Source organism: Chaetura pelagica, unplaced genomic scaffold, assembly GCF_000747805.2.
Source record: "Chaetura pelagica isolate M959 unplaced genomic scaffold, ChaPel_1.0 scaffold69, whole genome shotgun sequence".
Lineage (NCBI taxonomy): Eukaryota > Metazoa > Chordata > Aves > Apodiformes > Apodidae > Chaetura > Chaetura pelagica.
Genome location: NW_009970724.1, coordinates 13,333,160 through 13,347,945, shown reverse-complemented (window position 1 = coordinate 13,347,945; position 14,786 = coordinate 13,333,160). Strand labels below are relative to the sequence as shown.

At 34.5% G+C, this 14,786-nt stretch overlaps 1 protein-coding gene across 1 annotated transcript in view; it reads right to left on the bottom strand.

The window, feature by feature from the left end:
* Window positions 1-685: 685 nt before the first annotated feature.
* Window positions 686-14,786, bottom strand: part of KIF14 (kinesin family member 14) — a 63,562-nt gene continuing 49,461 nt past the window's right edge. Inside the window, exons 30-31 of the mRNA XM_010006792.1 lie at window positions 1,666-1,707; window positions 686-795 (exon numbers count right to left, since the gene is read on the bottom strand). Coding sequence (XP_010005094.1) covers window positions 686-795; window positions 1,666-1,707 — 152 coding nt within the window. The remainder of the gene's footprint in view (window positions 796-1,665; window positions 1,708-14,786) is intronic.

Below are 14,786 nucleotides of genomic sequence, written 5' to 3'. Positions count from 1 at the left end.
GAGGAGAGGCCGCGCCGAACACGCGCTTCAGACGTGCCGCCGCGTTGCTAAGAATAGAGCCAGCGACATCCTGTCATCAAAGAGCGGGGCGGTTTCCACGAGTGGTGCTAAGCGACGGGTAACGCGCGGGACTGGCCCCGGCGGCGCCGGCCGCCCGCCTGGCAGCTCTGCCAGCTCTGCCAGCTAACGGGCGGCCGCCGCCCTTCCCTCCCGGACACTCTCAGCCTGTAATTAAGCCGCAGGTGCAGGCGCACATATGCTAACGTGATTGCCCAACCAAAGGATATACAAAACACTGAAACAGGCAGCGTCTGCGTGCTCAGCATACCTAAGTACTCCTTTTAAATGGTGCCGTTTGGGAGATGCTAAATGTAACATTTTAAAACAAAGATCGCAGTGTGCCTATTGCTACTTTTATCTCACAGCAATGACGTTAGTTGCATGTAACGCTACTGAGTTAAAGAAGCGACTCCTAAGGCTCCTAAATACAAAAGAGAATTCTGTTCTAATCTTGCCACTGCAGCAAACTTCACACACATCACTTCCACACTGATGGTGCACAAGGCATTGGAAATCCTCACCAACTATAAATTGGGAAGCACATCCACCTGGCTCAACTCCTCCCTGGCTGGGAATACAGCACCAGCACATCAGCTGGACCCTGGCCAGCAGGTACACCTGACCATCAGCTTATGATCCTCTGCTCCCAGCAGTGAACCCCAAGTACAGGACTCTGGGCCACTATTACAACAAAATCCATCTTGCTAATAATGCTCCATGTTTTAGTTACAAGAACTTAAAACAGAAACGAGAAAAATTCCATTATGAAACAGCTTTCTTTTGGTGAAAGCAACCAGGAGATCTTTTTCAGTATTTCTCTAGTAGGGGATGCCCCCTTGGATGTCAATAAAACCGAAGCAGAATTCTGCTTCGTTTCTAACTATTGACTTTGAAAGCCTCTGATATCTGTGCAGTTTTTTACATCTGAATTCCAAATTCTATGAAAATGAAAACTTCAGGATTACCGTAAGGAATCTTGGAATTGAACATACTAATTTTTATCATTAACTTACTGGGAGTAATGGAACAAAATGGATAAATTCCTTATGACTTCCATGCTTTACCTGTATAAAATACTTCCCCTTATGACCGTTCAACCTATAAAGATCAAGTACTTTCCATAAGCATAACTGCTTCAAAGCCTTGGGTCATATTTTAGAATCTTAAAAATAAATTACTGATGTAAAGAATAGAATTTGGTGCAATTTCTGTAGCCAACAATTTTGAACTGAAGTAAAACTTGTTCCTTTTATATTTTAAATAGTTTCCTTTAAATAGCATGTAAACTAACAGTTCACTTTAAAATGTAAAGTATGAAAGTTTAGGACCATCAGGTTTAGCTAAGTGTTAAAAGAAAAGCCAGGAATTAAAAAAACTTAAAGCAGCAGTAAAATATTAGTCAATGCCTATGAGAAATGAGTCTGTCCCTTTATTCAGGGTGTCTGTGTTTAATGGTAAGCTGGGATGCATATAAGCTAGTCCAAGCATGAAGGGCAGTAGGACACTCATATGGAAAGCCAACTTTGTCCCTCAGTTATCAAGATAAGAAACCTGTCATTTCTCTCATTCACTCTGTCAGCCTTGAGATACTCCAAGCAGACTTACCTCTGTGTTGTACACCCCATATATCAGGAAGATGAAGAGACCCTGTAAAATAAAATGGAGGGAAAAAGCTGTTAACTCTAATCATTTCAGCAGTAGAAATACCTGAAATAAACTTTCCTGGGAACAGACAAAAGAAGACACACTTCATCAAGGTCAATTTATTTTTCTATTTTTCAACATTATAAGCTGTACCTTGAGCATTTATTTGATAACATGGGTGTGCATCACCTACAGTGTTTGTGGTATTCAGCTGTTTGGCAATAAAATACCTAGCACCAAAGGATCAAAAACATTAATTAGAAAAACTAATTTTATAATTTAATGGGCTTCTGAACAAAACTGCAAATAAAAATTTAAAAGTGAAAACACAAAGATTCTAAAACAAATTGAGGAGTAAACATCCCTAATTCTACTTATTTTTAAACTGAAATTAGGAAAACATATATTACCAAATTCCATAAAAAAATATATCCCTGCATATATGTTGACAAATGTATACATCCCACTTAGTTATTTTAGAAATTTAAGTAAGAGATGTATATGAGGACAGAAAAAAGAAATATTCCAAGTAAGCAAATAGTATACATGATTTATCAAAGCTCTTAACAGCTTGCTTCAGGTTGGTCTATTATCATAGAATCACAGTATCACCTGAGTTGGAAGAGACCTCTAGAGATCATCTAGTCCAAATTATGAGACAAAACAAGGTAGAAAATAATAAAAGACTCACTTCAGTGTTTCCAGGATCTAAGTTAACAGTGCAACATGTTACTGACTCTTGAAATCTGCAGGCAGAATCCTGAAAAACACAGGGAAATTACTAGGAAGAACAGAATAGCAAATGGAAATAAAATGTAAAAATAAAGTTCACTGAGAAAATGCTTTTCTAACTCACATTCACCATGTGCTTATAACCTATTTTTAAATTTATTTGTAAAATTATCCTCTCTTGTAATATTAATATTTAAACTGGACACTTGAATATATCAAGAACATAAACCATGACTTTGAGACAGAAAATCTTGTCTGAAAAGCAGCTGCGTTTGAGTACCAAAGAAATTACAACTTTTTAATTGAACATGCAAATTACTTGAAGATAACTGGATTAATTCTGGATTTCTCATCATTTCTCTAAGTTTACAGTGAAATAAAATTAGTCCTGAGATTAAAGTAAATATACAAGTTATAGGAAGATGAGCACATCATAATTGCATTGAATGTAGGCAATGGGCAGCTGATTAATAGCATTATTCCACATACAGCAACATAAGCAGCATCACAGGTATTTTGTAACTGAATGTTCTACAAAAAAAGTTGTAAACTAAGGCCCTTATTACAAAGCTTTTAAAGAATCATTAAGTTTATTATAGTACTGAAAGCTGCCAGTGAGAGCTTTTAATGTTAATGCTAACAAATCAAAGGTAAATAGTGTAAAAACACATAATTTGAGCATTTTAATTTATTAATCTGATCAGTGCCTGCTTTATATGTGCATAAAAAAAACAGAGGTGTGAAATGTAGACTCTTATTCCTTCCTACCTCCATTTCAAATTCCCAGGATTTTAGGGATTTCCCTCCCAGGCAATTGGCTGAAATCGGTAAATGCCATAGGAAGAGGCAGAGAAGAAAAAGCTGTTGTTAGGATCTAGGGGGAAAAAAAATCCCATCTTAGGCTGCTTCAAGAACTGTGAGCAAAACCACACAATGATTATTATTAAGGTGCTTTTATAAGTGAAAAGCTTTGCCAAAACTGTCAGTCCAAACAATATTGTTTGCTACAATATTACTAAAAAAATACATGGCCAAGTCTTCCAACACAGTAGAATGCTTTGTTTTTAACCTAGATGTGCACAAATAATGTTTTTAATTGCTTTTCAGTCTCTTCTGAATTTTATGAATCTCATATAAGCACAGGTAGACAAACAAGTTAGCTACTTCAGATTGGATATAGAGTAATCTTACTGTAAATTCAGAAACAAATTATTAGACATTCCAGATCTTAAACTGGCATGCCAAATATTTGCTTTTCTTGAGCTTGATATCAGCTCATTTAAATATTTAACTGTTAAAGATATGAAGTGCTGTGGACATTCTTGTCTTAGTTCTTAATCTTGTAGACTTCTGAGATACTTTTTTTGTCTTGTTTTGTGTCTTGTTTTTGTCTTGTGGTGGTTTATTTGCATTAACATCACTGTCATCAACGATTACCTGTACCGTATAGCTTGTGGTCCTTCTGACATGAAATTAGAGAGGTAAAGTTCCTCGTGTGGTTTGAAATGTAAAAAGTAATATGGTGTTACATAATTAATAGTTCAGTTTCTTTAACTCATTAATTGCAAAAAATAAGAACTTCTTAGTTTCTACAGTAGGCCAGGCTGTTACTTGTAGTGTAAGCAGCTGCCTCAACCCTTCAGTTGCTCAGGCTGGTCAGATGTTCTTTGGCTTCTAGGAATTAAGCAGTGTTGTGATTGAGCTGGCAGCTTTACCTACAACTGTTAATTACATCTGTTGTTTTGGGTTTTTTAAAATAATATTTAATTAAGAAACATAGAAGGAACTTGGGTATTTTTTTGTGTTCTGATAGCCTGTATGAACCCCAGGGGAACTGTAACCACGTTATGCGAAGTAGCATAAAAACACAGAATAAATCTACCTCTACCTCAAAAACATCACAGGTTTCTAGACAGAAAAACTGCCCATCTATAAAGAAAACATACAAGCACACCTGTAATTTTTCAGGTCTCATTGAAAAATAGGACATGTTCTTGGTAAATGTCAGCTAGAAGGTAAAGACCTTTGGCTGAGCTGGAATCCTGCCGTTTGGAGACTGAAGAACAGAACTGCTGCCTTCTTAATTACAGTTCTATTTGTCACTCTGTGCAGGGCTTAAATGTATTGCTCAGCTTTTAAACCTGGCAGGTCTTAAGAGAATTGTCCTTGCTGTCTTGAATAAATCAGTCTATGGACAGTTCTAATCTTTAGCAAGTTTGTCAGGATCTGTTCCAATTTGGGTGGTACCACTGAATGTTGATACTCTTATCAGGAGTTCATTCCGCTTTAGGGCAACAGAAACCTGCATGGCAATTATCAGAAGTTTCTTACCCTGATTTTAACATTTGTCTCTCAAGCTGTTGCTATTTGACATTTCTTAAAAACTTCCTTTCATTCACTTCCTTATTTCATTCACTATTAAACAAGAAATTGCCATCATTTTTTTGGTGCGAAGAATGCATGTGGAATTACTTCATCCTTCTCCTGTTAATTTTTAAGCCTTTGATCTTTCATTTGTTTGACATAACTAAAAAGGATTTTAGAGTTCTCAACTACTAAAATCCGTACTGGGATACTTAAAAAAGTCAGTTAAAAAAAAATAGCAAAATATGCTTGTAAACACTATATAGAAGAATTGTAGAACTAAAATCAATTAAATACTTTCTTAGTAAATTAATACCTAATAAAAAAAATTTAACATTTTAAAGCATGAAATTAGTATGTCTAAATTGCAAGAAATGTTCTGCTTTATGAGAGGAAGATAGTAGATTATATGCAGGTATACTGAATTAATTCAGATTATTTTTCATAAATGAAATAACTCATGGTAATGGAAACTGAAAATTACATATATAACTAATTTTACTCACACAGTCTTCCTGTAATCCTAGAAGAACTAAAACTTGTCTTGGCAAGGATAGATGAGGAGTTTCCAATCCAGACCCATGCTAGAATCCATAAGCCTCAGGAAACTTGTCATATATCAGGTTTTATGCAAAGCATACAAAATTCAAAAATGACAGTTTTTTTTACCATAGTTGAAGAAGTTAACTGTTAAAGATTTCTTACAAGTCTAACATTTGAAACATGACTGTTGTGAAATTTCAGTCACTGTTCCATGAGCAGCTACTTCAGCTCTTGTAGTTATCACTTGAATTAGTATTTGCAGACTTAGCAAACAGGAGGAGACAATGTGACTTCAATTCAGATTTTCTGCCTATAAAACTAGAAGTGATAAAAAAAAGAACAAGCAGCAATTTTGTAATGCTAGCAAACTAACAGATCCTCAGAAATTTGATAGTAATGAGCTGTCACAGCAAAGGCCCTAGAGCAAATCAGCAGCCTACCCTGTAAAAGATTTTTTTTGGGATTAATTCCTCTTTGCTTCAGTTGAATATAGAACCAGATGATGCTTCCTTAGTTCAGAGCCATGTTAAAAGGATTACTTCCATTGTTGACAGATGAAGTGGAGGTGGGTAGGTGGCTTATCACTCTGTATTCCACACCAAGAACATCTGCAAGAAGTGAAATACAACAGTTTTTCAGGCTTTGTTCTGTACGCATTGCCACTAAGGCAAATTTATCCTATAATAAAAAGAAAATCAGCAAATAGCTTGAAACAGAAAGTCTGTTTCTTACCCATAGAACCCATTCAAAAAGTGACAATGATTTTTGAAACACTAGCTTTTAAAGAAAGGAACAGCAACAAAAAAAAACCCAACAAACTTAAGCAGACAAATGGCCTATCATAATTCTTAGAACTTATTTACAAAAAAACCCAAAACCCTACTGTGGTTACCAGGGATGCCACAGCACCTTTCCTTCTCAGAAACACATGGTGCTAAAGAGCCACATAGGAAATTTTAGATGAAATTATATGCAGTAGAATAACTGGGATCTGGTACATCAAAAGAACAGTTCAGATTCTCCACAGCCTTAGCAAATTAGCATTCTATGTTGCCAAATTCAAGGGTACCCTGACGTTTGTTTTAGATAAAGTCAGCAATAACCTCTCCGCACAAAGGTATGTTTAGAATGACAGGAAGTTTTCGTGTTTTAAAAAATAAGGTTGGAAGGGACTTATAAAGGCCATCTGTCCACCTTTCTATTTAAGCAAGGACAGATTTTTAGGTGTAAGACTAAGCTATCATATAGCAAATTTCTGACGTGACTCAAGTATGTAATCTGACAGGTTTTTTTAACCACATCACCAAGGTCCTGTCGGAGAACCTAGATAAGCCTGTGTTGATGTACTTTTTGAGGTGATCAGGGTCCTTTTTTCCACCCCTCTTTAAAGAGGGCAACTTGACCTTTGCAATACGTCTGTAGGCATGATAGTCAGGGCTATAGGATTAATTTATTATTATTTTTTTAAATGGAAATTTAGCATACTATTAAAAGACTTGCTGTTTCTTCTTTTCAGAGTTACACTTTACAAATTGAGATACTCTTATAGCACACTGACTGCATGCGAAGCCAAGATGTGAGGCCAGAGGGGGGTTTTTCTGATCAAATTATCATAATCATACCATCACAATATACATGAAATATTTAAAGATTGATTCAGCTCCTATCACAGAGATAGAGGAGACTGTAACACTTCTGTTTTTTTTCAGTGGTCTGTTCACACACATACACCCAAAGTGGTCTGAAAAAAAACTAGCACTTAATCAGAGCTTGGTCTTGCTAGGCCTTTGCATCATTACACCATGATACAAAAAGATGTGTTTCTATGCAATATTGTACTTAGAATACTGACTGCTGGGAAAGAGCTGTGAATTTCATTCTACCTGTTCTCTTTCTTCTTACCTACTTACCAGTTTATAATTTCTTCCAACTGCCACCTATTCCTTGTGCTTGTTATCAGCTCAAAAATTACTTTAACTGTTATTAAACCACACTTTCTCATTACATAAGAATTTTTCCAAGTAGTTATACTGAGCTAAAGAACATACAAGGAAGTGGATAATATTTCACCCAAAGAGTTAATCCATGCTCTTTAAAACACTAACATCTCTTTAAAACCTTTTGTATTGAAAATATTTTGCATTGCATTCTCATTCTAAAGGTTGGTTTGCTCCTCTGAAAATTAGTTAACACACATACAAATAAACCTGATTGTAACATTTCATGTTAAAAATGTGCAGAAAACCTTCATTCACACCACATTGATCTATACTCTCTGTTTCTTACATTTACTAATATTTCACAACATGGTTAACAATTTAGTCTAGACCATCCACAGGCATTACGATATTGTTAAATGTGAGGAGAGAGGAGAAAAATCTGTCTCTTAGGAAATGAAACATTTAGAATTACAATGGTGCAGTTTATATTATAGAGATCACTGTGAGATCTCTATAAGAAAGCTAGAATACAGTCAAAGTTTAATCCTGGTATTATTGTCAGTTCCAAGTTTATATTTGCAAGTGTTTCTTCACCTTATAGAAACAAAGAGGTACATGGAGGTCTCTACTTTTCTAAAGTACTTTTCTTGGGCTCCTTACAAATAATAGGCAGACCCCCATAAACCTACAGCCAACAGCAAAACACCAGAGTTTTGCCTATTTAAACCAATAGAATCTCTTCGACAGATCTGAAAGCATTTAGAACAGGTGCTCAGACTCCAGCCTAAGCATTTTTATTTTATTATAATTAAAACTGTACAATAATCATGTTTGTGATGAACAACTCAATGTGTTAGATTTTTTTTTTTAGGCCATTACTCTAAATGGAATCTCTGTAGAGAATATTCCTTTAAGATGTCGAGATACACATACACTTACACAGATTCTAGATGGAGTGCTATTCATCCTAGATTTCCTTACTAGCCAAAAAAACCTCGTAAAAGCTTTCCATCTAAATCCTCTCCAGTCAGATGAACTCATGATAGACACTAGAGCTAATCTCCTTATTATGTGACTGAACAGTTTTGCCACATCCTCTCCCCCATTTTTCGTGTCACATCAATTTTGTTTGTATTAGATGTAGAGATACACTGTACAAGAAACACAGTATTTGAGACCTCATTCCAAGTACATCTTTTCCTCATGCTTTAGGTTCCTGATGCTGCTCCCCTCTATTAGCAGAGGCTTGGGCTTTCAAATGGAAGTTTTACCTGAGTACAGAGAAGACTTTTGACACACAAAAGTATTAGTTACTGATAGAAACTCCCTGAATGATCAGGAAAGGGCATTAACACAGGACAATCCGAAGTGCTGTCTCTATCTCCTGCAGTGCTAGGTCAGTGAATCCTTTTCTTGAATAATACCTTTTCTTATTAGAAGATCACTGCATTTGTGGCCTTTCAGATACTACTGTTGCCTCATTGTTCAGGCAAGAGTAGCTGCCTTAAAAACAAGTACAAAACATATTAATTAAAATTCCTGGTTTTGGGAATTATTTGAATGCTACCTCTTGCCAGATAACACACATTTCTATTGGTTCTTAATTTCTGAGACAGGTAATAATCACTTAGATCCAGATTTGCAGAAGTCTTCAGACATCTCCAATGTACTTGTTTCAAAATAAATCTCAAAATTAGACTCCTACAGATCTGGGAAATCTTTGATGGGTCTGTGCTACTCAAAACCATATATTAACTTATTGATGTTACGGCTGGGGATCTGAAACTCTTAGCAAAATGAAATAAGGTTGTGGGATTTTTTCTCTGTCTTTTAATCCTTGCTTGCAAGATGGGGTCTGGTTTTCATAATAATACGGAAAAAGCTACTAATATTAGTTTTGTAAATTCCAACTTAAATTTTCAAAGGATAATAATTCAGACTAAAAACCCAGATGTTCCCAAACCAAAGATCTAAGTGTCAAATATGCACTAGATTGTTTTGAGAGAGAAAATTAGAAATTTATTCTAAGTCTAAAAGTGTTAATGTAAGAATACTTTCCAAAGGTCATGCTTACATTCTCTTGATTTTTCCATGGCAAATATGCTCAGTTTACAATTTGATTTCTTTTATGAGCCAACACTACCACATGATTGTGAAAGCCATGATGGTTCTGGTTGCTTACTCATAGTCAAGCTACCTCAACTATTTATATTTTTACTGTATATTGGGTTCCACATATGCCTTTGAAATTCTGCTTTCAATCGTGCTGTTGCAGTTAGAGTAAAAAACACTATGCTTGTGTGCTTTGAATGGTTTTTCATAGTTTTTCTGCATACTATGCAATGAAACCTTAAACTGCTCAGCTGATGATGGTAGTTGACCTTCAGAAAAAAATTGAGAAACACTAAATATAAAACTGTATCTCACGTGTAAACAATATAAAGAACTTGTAGCACTTACAAAAAAAATTCCCAATTAACTCTAAAGCTGTATAAATAAATAATTTTCTCAATCATTGCCTGAAAATAGGCACTGAAATTAATTGATACTTGATAGATACAAAAATCCAGATGTTCAGTTTTCATGGAAAAATAAAAGCAATTAGGGGGCTAAGTAAGAAAAAAAGGAACACTTAAATTCCATTTAGCTTATTTTGGGGTTTTTTAAGACCTCATAAAATTATATTCTTAAATGGTGAATTTTAAAAGGATGAGCATATTGAAACAAATTATTTACACCAAAAAACAACCCACATTTTCAAGATTCTTTCTAAAAAAAAACCCACAAAAAATAAACCTAGAAATTAGATGCAACTTCAAGCATAATTTGTTGATCTGAGTTTCTGTTTCTGCCCAGCATGAAATAATTAATAGTTCAGTTAAGTAAATTTAAGACGGTAAGAAAAAAAAAAAAGTCTATTTCCACATCAGTTTGCAAATGAGAAAAAGTAATCTAACAACACAATTTACGAAAGCAGTAATTTAAGTTTTATATTTTAAAGAATCATCTCATTTGCCTTTGCATCACCTTTCAGTTCTCATTGACCATCCATAATTATTATGGAACACTTGTGCCAACTTTCCCACTCTTCTCATTGTGTCATCCTCCTCAACATTACACACGTGGTTAGCAAGGAAGGGAAAATAGCCACTCAGTTGAGAATGAAAGCAACATGGGAACAGTTATCAGAAAGTCCTCGAGGAAAGGAAAGGAGCACAAGAGGAAAGGAAAGAGTCAAACAAGAAGAGCAGAGTAGAACTGTGAAGCAGGAGACTGTATCAGGGTGCTCAGATATGTGTGATAAAATAGGTTAGAACAGATGGGCTAAATGCCAGGAACTTCCTCTCTCTGCTGAACAATTTTTAAAAGATAACTATGAAAAGAATCAATGGTTCCACAGCTTTCAAGATTCAATATAGGCTGTGAGAACAGGATATCTGCATAGAACACCACTGGAAAGCAAAAAGGAACAATGAAAGAAATTAACTAGTTTTCTACTAGTGTCTTCCTTTTCCAGTTGTTTGTTTGAGGTTTTTTTTACACATTACCAATAATTCCATGTTTAAAGACTCAGGAGCCATTTTCATTTGGCTGTGCATGGCACAACTTTGAATTTACTTGAGCTAACTACAGGAACAGACTATAGTGATTCAAGTTCCTTTTGAAAAAATTATTAGATCAAAGACTCAATAAATATGTAAAAAACCTCAAGTTTACTATTACCTAAAATCTTTGTACAGTAATTTCAGGGCAAACAATGCTCACAGGGTCTTCTAATAGCAACAGGAGGGGGGTTTTTTGTTGTTCTTTCTTGGTTTGTTTTTGGGTTTTTTAGTCAATTAAGTCAGGTTAACAGCATTCTTTTTACATCAGATTTAACACTTGGAAATACCCAGTTAGTCTGGAGAACCTGCAGACATAAACAGTGCAATGTTGAACGAAAGAGGAGATTTCATATTCTTATCTAATAGCAAAGCAGTTGTGTTTTTTTCATGTGCCCCCCAAATATTTTACATTTTTCTTCTAGGAAGTATTTTTCACCCTGGAAGGGTAGATTGCATTACATTTTAAATTAAAGAGACATATTCTAATAGCAATAAACCATGCCAGCACGTGCATTACCAGACTTACTTGACAAGTTTTCCAGGCAATCAAAGGCACTTGGTCTTCAGCCCTTTTCTTTGCGGCATACCCAGGGCATGCACCAATAGTCTGCAAACATACAGTTTTGTGTGGCTTCTTTCTACCACATATTAATCAACATGGCACTCATTCCCCTACAGCTAGAGAGTACTGAAAAACAAAGATTTTGTTTCAATTAAGAGACCACAGTGTCCCTAGGGTCTTGAGAGAACCACAGTTTTCAATCCGAAGAGGCAATATGTTCAAAGCTCCAACCAGCATTTAATTTTGCTAACAAACCACTTCAGATGCAACACTGTATTGCACCATTGTACTAAAAGCTGATCATAAACACAAACAGGGGGAAGTCAATCCTACAGTACATTGAAAAAAGGACAATAAAGAAAAAATATATAAATAATTCTTATCACAAAAAATACATTAACATTGCAGTGCTTCAAGAGAATTGGATGGACTCTACTATGTTTACTTTCTCAATTCACAAAGTAATCCTAACAAAAAGTTGCCTGAAATTAAGAGTGCTAATTCTTTGTCTGTATAAATTCATTCATCAAGACATGCACATCTTGGTACACAGTGTGTTTTGCTCGAGTCTTCTCGTATTTTGAAAACCTTCTCTAGTATTTCTCGTAATGGATTGGTGCATTACCACACACATATACACAATATGCAATACTAATTACATTGATGACATAAAATATTTTCTTTGGCTGATAGACTGAGAACAAAAACCCTGACTTAAATGATTACTGCATTAAAAATAATTTGATGTTTAGGTCATTATGGAGCATGTGTAAGAGCTACAGTGCATCTGTTCTGGAACTTCAGGGTTTCTATAGAATCCTGCATGATTTGTTTATGATGTGGTAATGATTGACTGTCAGTTACTAATAAATGGTAAATAAAAAAGTAACCTGTGATATTAAAGTACTACATTAGCTACATTGTGATTAAATTACAGTAACATCACCAGCTATAAAGCTTTATAGAACCTCCTCAGCCATGCAGTAATTCTCCTAACTATACTATTATGTAGAGCACAAATATTTCTTTGTAAGTCTGAAGCAATACATCAGGGAAGCATTTACTGCTAAAGCTAGATTGAGAGTAAATGCATCTTGGGTTGCTATGAATAAAGCTTTAGCTTCTCATTACTTTATGACAAGACACAGAAATTCACTTTACTTTTCATTTAAGCTTTTCTGCTCCAGTTTATAGATGTATGCCTTCACGCTTTTATTCCCTTCTCGCTTCAGCCATACGTAATAAATGATTATAAATTTTCACATTTGACCACCTCTCTGCTAGTCTCATGCTTAATGCACAAAGTTAGGAAGCTGCAGGTAAAAATTTCACAAACACTTTTATTTATGATGTTGTCCTTGGTAACGGAAATTTCAATGTACTGAAATGAAAAGTATGATTAAAGGGATACGACGTCCTGACAAGGATAGTAGAGGGCAGCCTTCTATTTCCCACTGAAAATATATAATACTTTTTTGACATCAATTTCATAGAGAATAGACATGGGCTAGTCATGAAAAAAAGACACAAACATGTTTCTAACTTCAGTGTTGTTGTGCTGTCTTAAATTAAACTTATTCCAGAAATGTTTTGTCCAAGTAGCTAATTTTGTATAAACAAGATACTATGCAGTAAAAAAAAAAAAAAAAAGTTAAAAAATTTAACACAATTTTAAAGATAAAATACTCTTCTTCTGTTAAGAGAGATATTCTTTCATCATTTCCTCATGTTACTTTTTCTATCATTTTATCACTACAATAGGATTTATTGCTTGGAGTTTCTGTCTGGTTTTGATTCTAAATTCACTGTAGCTAGTTCGTATTGTCATATGCAGCTGAAAGTCTGATCTCTTGGAACACTTTAGAAGTAGTACCCTAACAGTGACTGGTTCCTTTTTAATGAAATCCATTTTGTCTTCTCTTTATAAAAATACAAGTTTAAAAATTAAGACTATATGGCATTAAGAGTACTGATTCTACCTATGACTGAATGGGTGATTTGAAATAACATTACAGTTTCATTACTTATATTTATAGGTTTAGTTTCCATGAAAAATAATCTAAAATCTCAAAAGTAATTTTTATCTATTTGGGCAATTTTTAAAATAAATCACTTTAGTTTACTATCTCAGTCTTAGAAGTGGCACATATCTTTGGCAGGTCATATTACCAATTACAATAACTTTATAACTTTAAAATAATAATAAAAAATATCACCAAACATCTGCTAGAGTTAAACATACAGACAAATATTCTATTCAATTTCCAATAGCAAAGATAAAAATATAAAACATTCCTTTGAAATTTCATGTTTATGAAATAAAGAGCTGAACTACCACATTCCAGATACTTTAATTATGTTTACATATAATTTTAAAATATTTAATAAAGCTTCTACATTTAGACTTTTTAAGAAACATAGACAAAACAACTTATGTAGAGGAAGGGGGATAGCTCAGATGTTTTGTACTTGAAAAAACTAACTTTTCAACCCTAAATGACTACTTCAAATCCTGCTTGGATTGGTACAGACTAAAACTTGATTTTATGCATTGTATATTTAACAACATATACGAAGACCTTAGCTTATATTCACTGTCAGATGCATCTGGGTACAATTCATAGTGAATGTTTTCTGTCACCAGCATTAAGTGGCACAATTAGCAGACAAATATTACTGAGCAAACTATTCTTCTAATCCTGTGAATTTCATAAATAACTATGTTAGCAGGGCAACTTCAGCAAATTATAACTTTTCTTTAACAGCAATAGTGATTAAAAGTAAAAAATCTGGAATATCATATGGGTATTAAAAGTTACACTTATTAAACTCTTGAGCTATTGTTTCCCAAACAAGTGGGTTTTTTACAAATGGATAAACAATTTGATCTGTTGCAGATATTTAGTAACTACATTAATAAGAAAAAATCAACCCAAGTCAGCATCATACCTTTCTCACTAACAGGAGCTGCAAATATTTTGTGACAGTTTCCATTTGTGGGCTAGCTGTCACAGAGCTCTGAAAAATACATTATGTCTTATGTCAGTTATTACAAAACCACCACAAATTATAATGAAAACAAAATTACTGGCCATTTTCATTTGAATGTCTATCTTAATCCATTTCAGATTTATTGTTACTCTGAGGTTTTACACCTGGATTTTTTTTTCTCCTACCTTACCACACAATTACAAGCTACTGTGTTCATTTAAATGAGTCCTTTTAAAATCACTGTCATTATAACACCAGCAGTCTACATTGCGGAGCATTCTGCATAGCGTCCTTGCTTCACTATACTCTATTCTAAATGCATTTTAATATTTGCAGTTTGAAACC